The sequence below is a fragment of the Clytia hemisphaerica genome, unplaced genomic scaffold, assembly GCF_902728285.1.
Source record: "Clytia hemisphaerica strain Z4C2 unplaced genomic scaffold, Clytia hemisphaerica genome assembly, whole genome shotgun sequence".
Taxonomy (NCBI): domain Eukaryota; kingdom Metazoa; phylum Cnidaria; class Hydrozoa; order Leptothecata; family Clytiidae; genus Clytia; species Clytia hemisphaerica.
In genome coordinates, this window is record NW_027103282.1 from 1,531,930 (window position 1) to 1,546,147 (window position 14,218).

General features: G+C 35.8%; 1 protein-coding gene across 2 annotated transcripts; it reads right to left on the minus strand.

Annotated features, from left to right (window-relative positions):
• Positions 1-513: 513 nt before the first annotated feature.
• LOC136804726 (uncharacterized) lies at positions 514-12,959 on the minus strand. Of its 2 annotated transcripts, none has more exons than XM_067061341.1 (11): positions 12,423-12,959; positions 11,140-11,616; positions 10,371-10,540; positions 8,660-9,321; positions 8,188-8,354; positions 5,399-5,555; positions 4,871-5,147; positions 4,280-4,374; positions 3,570-3,763; positions 2,903-3,338; positions 514-1,658 (listed from the first exon to the last, which is right to left on the minus strand). In XM_067061341.1, exons 1-11 carry the CDS (start codon positions 12,936-12,938, stop codon positions 1,465-1,467), a joined length of 3,345 nt encoding a protein of 1,114 aa, XP_066917442.1. In that variant the 5' UTR covers positions 12,939-12,959; the 3' UTR covers positions 514-1,464. The 2 variants fall into 2 exon arrangements, with proteins under 2 accessions (XP_066917442.1, XP_066917436.1); XM_067061335.1 differs by having other exon boundaries at positions 8,660-9,328; positions 10,375-10,540; positions 12,423-12,953.
• Between the last annotated feature and the right edge of the window lie 1,259 nt (positions 12,960-14,218).

Consider the following 14,218-nt stretch of genomic DNA (forward strand, 5'->3'; position numbering starts at 1 on the left):
ATCATTGACTTCTAGACCTTTTGTTAGACGTGCTTCAAAAATAATGTTCTTTTACCAATATCGAGGAAAATAGCACATAAAAAGTGTTTAAAACTTGACAACCAGGCATCCTTGATTAATAGAAGGTGGCTTATTTTTCGAAAGTATACTAGGCTGCGCGCATACCCAAAACTGATTGATATAGGGGATGCATATCGTGTATGAAATTGCCGTTCGAGAGTGACCTTCGTCTTTGTGTTTTGAGTGGTATATTTTACCAACCAAGCTGAAAGAACGTTACGCTTTAGTTTAGTTTAGTTTACGCGTTACGTTAGTCTTTACTCGAAAAACGAAAGGAGAGTAAAATCAGTCTGATCAAATCTGTGTACTGGAAATGAACAGGCTATAAATTGAAACAAGTCTCGGACGAGAATTCTATACACGATACGCATCCCCTATTTCAAAACATATCATAGGTGATACGTGTAGCCTAAAAAAATTATACAGATGCCATGTAAATTAAAAAACAACGAATTTGGATTGGAAGTGGGATTAAATCCCACAAAGAGGGGAACCTTTAGATATGATTAATCAAATTACAAAAAAAAAAAGACAAAAAATTAGCAAAAAAAATATCGAATCCAAAAATAAAATAGTAGAAATAATAATGTACACTACAAAAAAGACCTTGAGTTCAGCAAATTTTAAATATATTAATTGGAAACTTATTTATCTTAGTTACCTTAATAACTGATTCAGAGGGCGCAATGATTCTCCATTTGCTTTCAAGGACAAAATGGAAACAACCCTAACGAGGCCACCTACCAACTTGTGAAATGATCAGTCGAAAAATCGTCTCAATTGGAAAAATACTCTGAAATTATATGAAATACATCCCCATTGCTGCACTGAATTCTCATCTCATTTGGTGATACACAATGAAAAGCAATAAAACCCCCCTCTTGGAATCAGGTGACTTCTCATCTTATTGTATATTTCACTTCTTCCAACTTGCTCAAATGTTTCTCTCACTGGGTCATTCACTGAGACAGGGGTGTAATCTCGAAATTTTCGAACGAAGTTTCAAATTATTCGTTTGCGTGAGAGATTCATTTCGAAGCCGCTCATAGTATTTTAATCAAATTCCACAAAGAACGATAGAAGAAAATCAATACCAATCATGATGACCAGAACACCCCATGTTCTATTTCTAAAAAGCTTTTGGCTCCTTCCAAAAAAGAGCAAGAAAGAAGTGCAGCAGCATTCTCAACTAGGATTTTATCAATTTTATTCATGGTAGGTTATATCCAATCATAAAGCTGCAAGCCAACAAGAAATAATATTAGTATTAACTTCCCCAATGACGACCATCTTCATCCATCGCATTCGTTTATTCATTGTGGAACGCTTTCTGAACTTTTCATCCAACAATTTCATATCGGCCATCATGAAGACTCGAAGTCTATAGAACATAATTAATCAACTCTATTGATAGGCAAGATATTCTTTACTTCTGTACATGCAAAGCGACGCGTCTTCGAAAAAACGTAATAATCTCTCATTGTTTTTATTGTGCATTTCCTTTTTCAGTCCTTTGACCAACTCTACGTCTTTCAAGTGCTTTTTCAAGTCAGGAAGCTCTGCAACTTCTGGTATATTGTAACCATCGCTGTCTCCTCCTGAAATTTTCAAGAAAAGATCAATATATATGAGGGATTGGGGGTCACCGGACCAGGCATTTTTTTGAACGGTATTTCGTGATTTAATTGAAAATACAACGGGGAAACGGGACTGGAACTCTACGCCAATAACGGGATTCCACCCTTAAATTTAACGGGAAAACAGTAATCAAGCAAACATTTCTCGGGATTAATGCATTTAGACAAATTTTGCCGCTTTTTCCTCACAAAGTTTAGATGTAACCCAACTGGTACACAACGTTGCTTCAATGGATATCTGATGTTCACAACGTCAATATAACGTTAGATGAACGTTGAAGCATGGAGGTATAAAGAAAGACAGGAGACGTATTTGTCGGTAATTGGTCGTTAAAGTCTTTTGATTTCTTTTATGGAATAAATCAAAAGAAATTCTGAGCTCGCCCGATGAAATATGACTTTTTAGTAGAACTCAAGTTTGCTCTGAACATTCTTACTATCAGCATCGAAGATTTCTAGCCTTCTAATATACGAGAGTAAAATAAAATTTAGCCCTACGAAATAAGTTTGCGTTCAATTTTGTCATCCATTAAGTTTTGTTTTGAATCGATATTTTCTCCAGCCAGAAAATAAAAGGTTCTTTATAAGCACACAAAATTTCAGACCCAATTTGGAGACAAAAAGTCGCTGGAGAATTTTGGAGGAAAGTATTAAGCAATAGATTTCACCTTGAATAAAATGTTGATCGAAAAATCTTGCCATTTGATGAAGGATGAAGTTTACAGGCCCTTTTTTAGTCCAAATATTTTCTTACACCAATGTCAGAAACAATGAATCTCGTCTCATCTTATTTCCAACAATCAAGTTAGCCAATAAGATTTCAACTATCAACAAAATAGCTTATCAAAAATGCACGATATATGAGATTATGAGCATGCATACCTCGTAATTTTTTTAATTGTAGGGCGAGCTTGGTTACAATAGCATACTTCTCCTGTTTCTTTATACCTCCATGGTTGAAGCAACGTTGTGTGCTAAGCTGGGGACGAAGAACAAGCTAAGAAACATTTAACGGGATTTCGGGAATTTAAACTCTCGGATGCCCCCACGATTGATACATTCTGGTGATAAATGTGAAGTGTCTGCCCATGGGTCAGCCAATGGAGGTGCCTTAATTGGGTTGGAAGAGCTCAATCTTATTGTTAAACGATACAAAAAGATGGAATTAGAAAGAATAGTATTGTACAGAAAGCAACACAACCTACCCTCACGATCAGCCATACTGTCAAAGAAGACCCATTTCTCTTTGTCACCATCTCCACATTTGACGAAAGAAACATAATGGCTGGTATTAATGCAAACCACAGCAAACAACTCCATAGTCAACGAACCCTTATCATATTTTATCGGTTCTTTACAAAGTTCTATTTCATTCCATTTATGGTGAGCTCTGTCTGGATGTCTATGTGATACCTCCATGCAATGTTTACACAAAAACGCGTTACGATTTTCGGCACCGAAAGGTTTAGGTTGGCCTGAACAGTCTTTGCACATACAGGAAGCTCTCTCATTGCAAAAGTGACAAAGTTTTTCACTAGTGTATAAGATATTGGTGAGGTCGAGTTGTGGATTGATAAAAATCCTTTCACACATCTTTTGAGTGCCGAATCGTGGCATCTGAAGCACCATCACTGGTGGAATCTATTGGAGGAAGCAAAGAGAGTGGAGCATTCGTAAGCCTTTGTTTTGATTAATTATATAAGAACACGAGCAAAGTATTTAATTGTATTAACCTTAACTTCATTCAGTTTCATTTCGCAAAAAGTGAATAAGTAAAGAACATTTTCAGACTTGTTAGTAGATTTTTCTGTTATCCGCCAAATCAAATTCCCATCAAATTCTTCCTCTACCTATCAGCAGTTTAAAACAAACCTCGTTCAATAGAAGATCTGTATCGATCAGGGACAACGTTAGAAGATCTTGAACACTGGGTAAATCATAATCAGGTTTAGGTGGAAAGATTTGATACAATAAAGATCTATTGACGGCATTTGGTGTTTTGATGCTGATCAAAGGCTCCATGGGGATGACTTTCTCAAATAATAATACCACAAGCTCTTCGGGATCTGAAAAGAAAACATCAATTGAATCAGAATTATTTTTCTCAAAGAATTTACGCAATGAATTATCAACCATTTTTGGACATGGGCCATTACACTTTGATTAGATAATATTTCATGTTACAGTGCTAGGGATGCGATGGTATACAAAAAGGAAAGACCAATTTTTGGAAAAACTGGTCCAGAGAAGACCAAAAAAGGATAGTGTCTATCTTGAACTGTTCTAAAACATTTACTTCTCAAATTTTGCATGGGTGTATGCAAAAATTTCACGAAATTTCTTTTAGACCTCGTACTTGTTTAATATTCTAGTGCTAAAATCCCCCTGGGTACATTAAAAATTCGCACCTTAAAAAAAATAAAAATTTACATATGCGATCTTCAAGTGAAAACCTGTCGAAAACCTGTCAAAAACAGTGCTGAGCTTAGATTAACTGGTTTTAAATGAAAAAGTTTGAATAAAACAGTCGTTATATTCAATAAAATATAGTTGAACTATAACCATCAGAGGTGACACTTAACCTTTTTCTTCAGTCATGAAACCTCCCAACTTTCCAGCGTGTTTGTTCAAAATTTTTCGTAAGTTCATTACACTGCCACTTTGAACAAAACCATTTCTATGAGAAAGACAACAGTGAGCAAATTATTAGACTTTTTGAAGACTTTTGTATAGGTTCCAATTTCTTGGTAATCCATTTGTATATGCATCAGAATCTCTCAATTTAGCACTGGTTCCAATTTCAGCCTAAATTAGAGCACATTCTATGCGAAAAATCACACACTCAAATATTTTCTTTATCATAAAGCATACTATTTGTCTAGATTTGGACTTTATAAAACACGATAAGTAGCGCTTTTACCCTCCTCGATTTTGCGGATAAAAACTACAGGCCGTTCCAAATCGTTTTAGTCACGTTTTAGCCCTCACGTAGTGGGGTGGCTTAGCATAAGAATACTACAAGTGATTTATTGGCTCTGCAACATTTGCATGTTTGTTTGAACTAATCCACCCCACTGTTTAGATACATTTACATTGCTTATACGAGGGCATGCTCCAACGTAAATGAGTATTATAATTTAAGCTTAGGAAACATAAGCGTTAGATCATCTTACTGTCTGAGCGGATTGACAATTTCTTCTTTCAAGATTTTCTGTGCTGGCTTATAATCTTCAGTAACATCATCCTTTCGTTCGCGGAGGAGAGCGGCATCAAAAGCATCGGTGAAGGAGAACATAGCGAATAAAGTGGAATCCATGTAGCACGAGTTGTGATGTCCCTGAATACCTTTCATACGACCAAGGTGTTTCCGCTGCTTCAGCTCAGTAGCAGGTGGAGAATATCCTGTGAGGGGCACATCTTCCTTTGGCCGAGGCGTTTGAGTTTTGTTAACTAAGACAGTAGAAGAGTACTCTCAGTGGAATATAATGCAAAAGACTAAGCTAAGCATACGAATGCAAAATTTATGGATCAGGGAACTAAAACATTGAAAAATTGAATACTTAAGCATAAGTCAGATAGTTCATAGTTAATGGTAAAAATTTTCGAAAGAGCACGTTATGATTCTAACGAACGGTTAACAACCATTACTTGAGACGTTTTGTTCCTTTTTTATTATAGAATAAAACAATACCCAATTATACCTCTTTTCTTCTGTTTTGGCTGTTCTTCTTCCATTTGGAAACGCCTGTCGGGTTTACACTTTTTCGCTTTGGTAAAAAAACTATTACCGCTTGGGCAATCAAAACGTTTCTGTCCTTGAAAAATTCCGTTAGTACTTGCAAAATTATACGCCTCTTCCTGAAATAAAATAAAAGGTAATGAAGGACAATTTTTTTATTCAAAGACATTTCGCTTCAATCCCGGGGGGGGGCACTCATATGATCTGGCCTACGTCATGTGCCGCCCTTAAGGGTGGGGTTTTTCAGCATCCCAAAATGCACTGTAAGGGTGTGTTTCTGTGAGATTGCACTGCAAGGGTCGAATTTTAAAACAAATTCAAAATAATTGTTAAAAAGAAAGGTTTATTCTTCTCGTTTGTTTGAAAAAGTTTCTATTGTCTGATAATTACAGCTGACAAGAATAATTTTCCCAGTTTTTCTTTGAAACAGAAAATTTCCCAAGTTTTTTCTTTCACGCAGATTTACAGCTGAGAAATATAGTGTACTATAACGGTTGGGTAAATCAAGAGAAAATGCACTGAAAGGGTACCTTTTCAGGCATATTGAACTGCACTGTAAGGGTACGATTTTGAAAAGCAGATTTTGCGCGGCACATACCGTCGTTTCGAAATCGAGTGCCCCCCCCCGGGGCTTCAATTCAAAGCCTTTAGAAAAAATATTGGGGAGAGTAAGATGTACAACTCCAACATTCATCAGTACTTTGGAATAAAAATATCTAGAAGATTCCGAAATGTAGTATAGTATCATCAATAAGATATTATTGAGCAATTTTCGAACAAGCTCCTCTATCTTATTAAAATTAAAAAAAAAAACTTCAAAATCTTTTTTAATTTTAGTAGCTTTTTGCTTTAAAGTAACCAATCTAAAGCATGTCAATCTGTGTTAATACGAATTTTAACAATTATCTCGCCTAGACCGGGTGACCTGACTTTGGAGACGTTTACCGACCACAGCCGATACATAACTTAAGTACTAAAAAGTGAATTTCAAAAGCTGTCAACTTGGCAACTACTAACGGGTACCTAATAGCCGCCCCCCCCGCTAATTAATTTTTCGAAAATTTTCCATTCAGGACATTCTTATTCCAGCCCCTCCGCTTATTAATTTTTGGGAAAATGTTTTTGACAGTTATCACTTTTGTCCTAATTCTGCTGTATTAGCCTCTTTTGCCAGAATTTTCCACCCAGGACATTTTTATTCCAATCCCTTGCTTATTAAGTTTTGAGATTTTTTCCAACACCCCCCCCCCACCCCGGCTTATTCCAACCCAAAAGTTTCAATTTTATCAAATGAGAGATTGGTTACTTACAGACCTAAGCTCGTTCGCAAACTAACGCATCAAAATTTCGCAAAAAAGCTCGTTAGAATACTAACTCGTCGATTTTGAGCGCGAGAAAAGCGCGTTCGCAAATTAACGCGTCAAAATTTCGCAAAAAAGCTTGTTAAAATACTAACTCGTCGATTTTGATTGTTGGAATTAGCACTTTAGGATTGGAAATGTAAAAAAATTACAAAAAAGCTCGTTAGCAATCAAACTCATCAGAATTTCTCAAAAAAGCTTTTTAGAATACTAACTCGTCGACTTTGAGCGCGGGAAAAGCTCGTTAATGATTTAACGCGTCAAAAATAATTTAAAATGACGACTTATTTTTCATTAAGTGTAACAAAATTTTTGTAGTAGAAATGAAACAAAATTTGAGCTTTTGAGTCTTTACACCTTTCTTCACAAAAAGTGAGACACATTTTGAAAAATGGCAGATATGGTCCACGGTACAGACCGGTTCGTTTTTTACCTAAAATGCTCACTTTCAGCATAACCGCTCGTCTGATTTTGCTGACATTTTAGCTGCAAGCTTGTATTGTCAATACCTAGCATTTGTCAAAGTTTAAAGTCAACAGCATTTTCCGATAACTAGATACAGTATTCTAGAACTGATTTAAGCAAAAAGGGTCATTTTTGGGCCGGTCTGTAAAATACACAATACCAACAGGCGACAAAAAATTGATCCTATGCCCCAAAAATATATGTCACGTGGAGTAGCCTCACAAAATTTGAGCGAAAAAAATAAAGTGAAAAAATGTTAGAGGGGGTCCTGACGTCATCAGGTGGTCATGATGTCATCAATAAATTTGGGGGCCTCTTTGCCCCCATAAAATATTCGAAGGGTTAACAGCTTTTTTTAGAAACACACATTCACATCCGTATGATTTTAATTTATGGAATAATGATTGGTTTTAGAAAGCTGCCAAGCTAATAAGTTTTGTCCCCGGGGGGGGGGGGTACTACCCTTGTCGACCGACGGGGGTGCTCCGCTGAGGTTCGAAAAATAGACCCTACGTGGTACTCGAAATTTGCGAAAAAAGTGACCCTGAATGGGACTGAAATTCCAAAATTTTCTCAAATTTTCTACTTTTCCCCAAAATTTTCCAAAAATAGGCACCCTACGAGGGACTGATTTTTCTATTGTGGTGTTTTTGCGACCCTACCTGGGACTCGTGGAGGTTAAAAAAGGTACTCTGACCAGCGGAGCATCCCCGTTACCCATCTTGCCCTAGTACCCCCCCCCCCCCCCCGGTTTTTTGTCAATAAACACAACTTAAAGTAGTAGAAAAGTACTCTTCATTTACTGTCATTCGATGCCCATTTGAGGAGTACTGTAGATATTCCTTTTAAAATCTTAAGCTATAGCAATTGGTAATAAAAAACGGTTCGACCAGTTGCAGAAAGTAAAAGCGTGCTGTGAACATACCATTTCCAAGCCCACGATGTCCACCATTTTACCTTCTACTTCTGAAAGACCGAGCCACTTGACCACACCATAATAAGGTTTTTTATTCACAGAAACCTCCACCATCATTTCCACAGTTAACTCAATTGGGGGCTCTTCAGCTACTCTTTTGTCTTCCATACCAGGTCCTAGTTTTCAATACAAAATGTTGTTCAAAATTAGAGTAAGGGAAAAATATTCTCAGTCGATAAAACAGAGTACTATCAGATAAACTATTACTCATTGAAAATTAGAAACTAATTTGTTGTCTTCAAAATGTTACTCTACTAATATAAATTTCGTTTAGGCACTTAATGAGCTAAGCTTAAAATGAACTTATCAGTGTTACAGTTACATCTCTGCTAAGACAAACATTATAGTGTACGATATCTTAGCTGGACGGATTTCCATCTACAGACGGAAAGTATTAAAAGCGAACTATAGTATTGTTTACTTTGAAGTTGGTCTCCTTGGTTTATGTCCATTTGGAATGACTGACCAGGTTGTACATCATTAACACCGTTGTAAAAGTTTTGTGGCAAGTTTGAAGAAGTATTTGTTGGCAACTGATGCTTCATTTGATCAAGTTCTCTTTGAAGATATTGATTTTGCAAAGCACTTGAACCCTGTAATTGGGTCGTATCCACAGTATAGATATCAGGAAGAGCTCTAGAAGGTTTGATATCGTTAACTTGCTGATAGTCCGTTCTTTTTGTAGAGTATCTCGTTCCAGGCTGTTGTACCTCGTCGTAAATTGGTTGATTCGGGCCACTCGGTATAACTGATGGGTCATCACCTATTTCAGCAAAACCCTTTCCAACTTTTTGAGGGTTGATTGATGCATAGTCTGAACTTTCTTTTGGAGCTTTACTATAACTGTCTGGGTTTGGTATGTGATTTTTGAACTCTTCTGTTAGAGTGGAAGGATCGATCGAATTTACAGTTCTTATCGCATCTTTGTCCTCAAGTCTTGCATGATACATATTTTCTTTCTTCACACTTTTCATTTCAATGTCTTGTTGTTGTTTTAGGAGCTCATTCTTGAATTCTCGTGCGTTTAATTCCTTTGGTTTAAGAACTTCAGCCTCTTCATCATGACCTGAGTTTTCAACATCTCTATTATCTAAAATGACAATGTTTAAAGAAGTTGGCAAAAATGATGTGTTTACAGGTAATATCTCCGAGAAGCATACGGGCTACCATTTCTAGTTAATAAGGCTCCAGCCCTGAAATTAGTCAAAGTAAAAGCTTCTCGTAAAGTAAAAGCTTTTTAGATAATCTTAGTATGGCAAACGATAGCCCTTGACTCCATACGCATAAATATTGCATAAAATCAGGGTTGGTCAAAGCAAAATTTTCAGAAAATAAGCTAGAATGCTAAGCAGCCCTAGCCCTGACCCGAAAATTGGAGTTGCTTATAAAAAGAAATGTGTATTGTGGCATATACAATAAATAGAATTTAGATTCGGATTTAAAAAATGTAGCGAAAAAAAATTGTAATGATACATTTATTGCTCAACGGATCGTTTTTTTAATGGCCAGATACAGTTGTTATTTAAAAATTCAATTCATCTTTAATCTGAAGAGCCATTTTTTTCACGACACTAGACATAGTTCGGACCCCCCCCCCTTACTTAAGGGGGGGGGGGGTGACACCTTCCAAAAAAGTGAAGAAGGGGGATCAGAAATTTTCACTAAAAAAAGGGGCGGGGATAGCAAGGAGGGGGATCGTTTAAGAAGGAGGGGAATCGTTTAAGAAGGGGGGCTTACATATATTGTATATTATTTTCCAGCACTGTTATGAAATTTGGTCAGCATAAAAGGAAGTTCTTTATTTTCACTAAAAAGTGGTATTATTTTTGCCAGTCTTTACTGTTTCCCTTTCCTTTTTACCATAAAAGATTAAGCCCGAAACACTTGGGGGATAGGCATTTTTAAAGGTTGGGGGATGTCAAGAAGGGGGGGTCATTTAAGAAGGGGGGGGGTCAGACCCCTTTCCGCACTATGACTAGATTGCCGTCATAAGGAGTAATAAAATATCCTCATTTGAAGAGAAATGTCCTCAGAAATTTCCCCCTCAACTTATCAAAATACGATAGTAAGTTCTTAATGTTTATTTATTTCAAATACAATCTAAAACATAGTTCGAGCTCATTCATTGCCACTTACATGGTTTGTTGCTATCCTCGTGGATTTGTCCCATAAGTACTTCTTCCTTCATCAGTTCCAATGGCCGAGCAACGAACCCTTTGTTGGAGGGAATTTTCAATGCTTTCAATTCTTTCGAGAATTTAAGTTTTGTATCAGCGTATCCTGCTACTGTAAAGTAATTGTCCTGTCAAAATACAAAACTTAATGTGATAAATAGCAATTCCTTCGAATTATTAGAAAAGTACTTTTAATTTTGAATTTTCGGTTGCGCATTTTCTGCATTTTGAATAAAAAAATATTTGAAAAGCTACGGATAAACGGCACTTACATCCTTGTACCCAAAAGTTAACTTTTTCCATTTTAATATACACCTTTTTTTTTAAGAAACACACTTTTAAGAAACACGAGGCTCAGAATGCCTAAAAACTAAGAAACATCTAAGAAACATGCTGAGGCTGAGAATGAAAAAATAACATTTTTTAATTCGGTTTTTCTTAAGAACCTTCCAATCGAAACAAATGTTTTTTTTTCTTTACATGAAAAATAGGCTGGTTATGTCAAAAAGTTTGGTAAAACTAGTTTCTTAAAAAAAACTTGTAGGCAACGACTGCATGTTTGTTAAAAACCAGATGAGGCAAATCAACTTTAAAGTCGCCAAATCTTTTAGCAAATTTCTTAGGTTAAATGAACTATTGAAATCAGCGTCGTCTATCCCTTCCCGTCTTTTAATTAGTACACTACACCACGTCAGTTGAATGTGTAATGTGATAAAAAAATTATTACCGTCTCAACGACAGCCCAAACAGTATCATCGTCTGACTTGAGATATCCTAAAAACTTCAAAACGCCACATATTTGTTTTGCATTTTCAGTAAAAAATACCACTCTTGTATTGACTTGGTGGCCCTCGTATTCATCTCCGACGCTTTCGATTTCCTTCTTCCTGCCCTTCTTTGGTTTTGTTTTAGAGTCTGCCTTCCCTCCTTTTGTGGCTTTAGCATATGATCCACCAGCTGGCATAGAGGATGGGGCTTGACTTCTTGTGTTGTAATGATTTCCAAAGCTTTTATTTGGACCATGGTTTTTCTGTGGTTGTAAAGAATTGTCAGAACTCTTTTGTCTTTTCATAATTTCCTTTGGAATGTCCTTTCTCTTGATCACTTTTTTGATTTTGTCAGCAGATACGAAAAGTCCATGTTTTGCTTTTGCATGAAAATAAAACTTTCTGTCTATCGATCCATCGCTATCACCATAAGCTTCCTGTAACAAAAAAAGACTTTTAATCTTACATGACCATTTACTTTGGCATTTGTACCCAAATTGATGCAGCGTACTTATTGTGGTACCTGGTTAATTTACACCTTTTCATGGTCGGATCTTGAAGGGACAGGTAACAAATTTACAAGAAAAACATTTTCTTCGCCCACGTGAAAGATATTTATCGAGTCTCTGTGGTAGAGTGTAAACTATTTCAAGCATAAGAATAGCTTAAAATACTGACAAATAAAATAAACAATATATTAAGAATATTGTGCCAAGGCGAAGGAAAGTAGAAATTTCGAATCAATATTTTGTTTAAAGATGCTGTGTGGAGGGACGATGAATAATGTTAAGTAAAATCAAGAAAGATTTTTTCAACGATGTACTCCTCTAGACACAGAGTAAGAATTTATTAGACATTTCATCATGAGTGATAGCAAACATATTAAACGATCTAAGTATCCAGGTGGTCAATAAATAGACATGTGCATGTTAACTGAGAAACGGTCTGTCAATTTTCATTCAAATTCATTTATCAAATCTAGCACCATCAAATATTATAATCATCTAAGAACTCCAAGAATCTTAAGACAGGTTGCAAAAAAATGGGACAGCGCTTCGCTTAGGTATATTTTTTTGCAATGAGAATAACTCGCCGAGAAGGAATAGAAGCTTGAAACGTAAAACGTACCGGAACTAATTTAATGAGAATGCTTTAAAAAAGGATACTAAGATCAAAGTTAAATAATAGCACCAACAAGAGGTTATGATCATCTTGAAAATAAGGCAAAACAACAATCACTTACTTCAAAGCGAATTCCAATATATTCTCCAACCCTTCCTTGTATTTGTCCAACATAGCCAATCCTCCCACCCGAAACCGTTTTGGATCCTTCAGAATTGTTTAACTCGACATCAACCATATCACCAACTTCAATGTTCAATATCTTTTTCACCATTTCTTTGGAATCTAATAAGTACATTCGTTCAATCTTAGATGGCACAGCAATTAATATTCTGAACAGCTTGCTTGACAGGGGTTCGAATTTCTCTTCCGTGCAATTAACATGTCGGTCTTGATTTTCAGCTGACACAAATGCATCTTCATCAAATTCATTCTTTTTCTCTTCTTTATAAAAGATTTCACCCATTAGTGCTTGGTATTGGTCTAAAGTTTCTGTTCTAAGAAGTCTACTCTTCTTTTTCTCGAATCCAACAATATCTTTCAACAAAATATAATATTTGATAGCATTCTTTCCAGATTTCGAAGCCATTGTTGGTGGAATTGAACCAGGATTATAAAAAAGTGGCTGGTAGGTCATTTATTTTACATTTTGTTGTCTGAAAAATAAAATATGAATCATGTTCTTGGTATTGCAATTTTTTTCTTTTTTCTTTTAATCTTCTTATACCGGGTAACTTGCCTCAGTGGAGGCTAACATGCATAGCCCTCAAATGAATGACCTGGCTGGTCATTAAAATACAAATACGCAGCTCCACTCGCATCTTTACCCTACCATTTTTGTTTTGATTTAACTTTGTATTTTAATGACCAGCCAGGTTGTTGTGCGCAGTTATGTAATTTCTGCGCAGATATGTAATTTTCGAGCTGCGCAGTTATGTAATTAGCGAACGGTTTAATGATTATATTTTTGCGAACTTCAGACAGCATGTAAAATAACTTTTATCTTATGGACTTTATTTAACATCCATTTATCATCCATTGAACGTCTTTTTCATGATAATTAATGATTGGGATTGAATTTTTAAATCAAACTTAGCATGGTAAGGCTTAGGTACATACCACACCGTTTAAAAATGACAACTTCCATTTCACATCCATTTACGTCTTTTTCACGATGATTAATGATTGGGATTAAATTTCTAAATGAAACTTAGCATGATAGGACTTTGGTATATACCACACCCTTCGAAAATGATAACGTCCATTTAACATCCAATTAACGTCTTTTTCATGATAATTACTGATAACGATTGAATTTTGAAATGAAATCTAGCATGATAGATGTTTGGTATGTGGTCACTCTTTGAATTTGGCAACGCCCATTTAACATCCATTTATGATAGTTTCTAACAAAGTTTTTAAACGAAACTTAGTATGATAGACCACTGGTATATAAATTCCATTTAGTTACATCCAACATCTTATTTGTTATAATTCTTTATTATCGCCAATTGGGATGAATTGAGGAAAAATATCCCAGTGGGGATGGAAAATCCCTTTCATTTTATGATCGGGATATTGATTTTTAGTGTTTTCAATCACAAGTACCCAGTGGGGATGGGATATTATAATTTATTTTTACAGTGCGGATAGTATAATTATTTCATTTTTTCCAATGGGGACGGAACTTAAAGGGTTTTCTTCCACCGGGGAGACGTGACACCGGGGTATATTGAATTGATATTATCAGGGTGATATTATTAGTGTTTTCACATTTCAAAAAGTTATGTATAAACTCTAAATCTCTAGTGTGAAACCTTATTTGAAAATACCCTTAAGGGAAGAAATTTTCGCGAGAAGAAATTTTCGCGGAATTTAATTTCGCAAATCAGAGTTTCAAAATGGCAAATTTCGCGG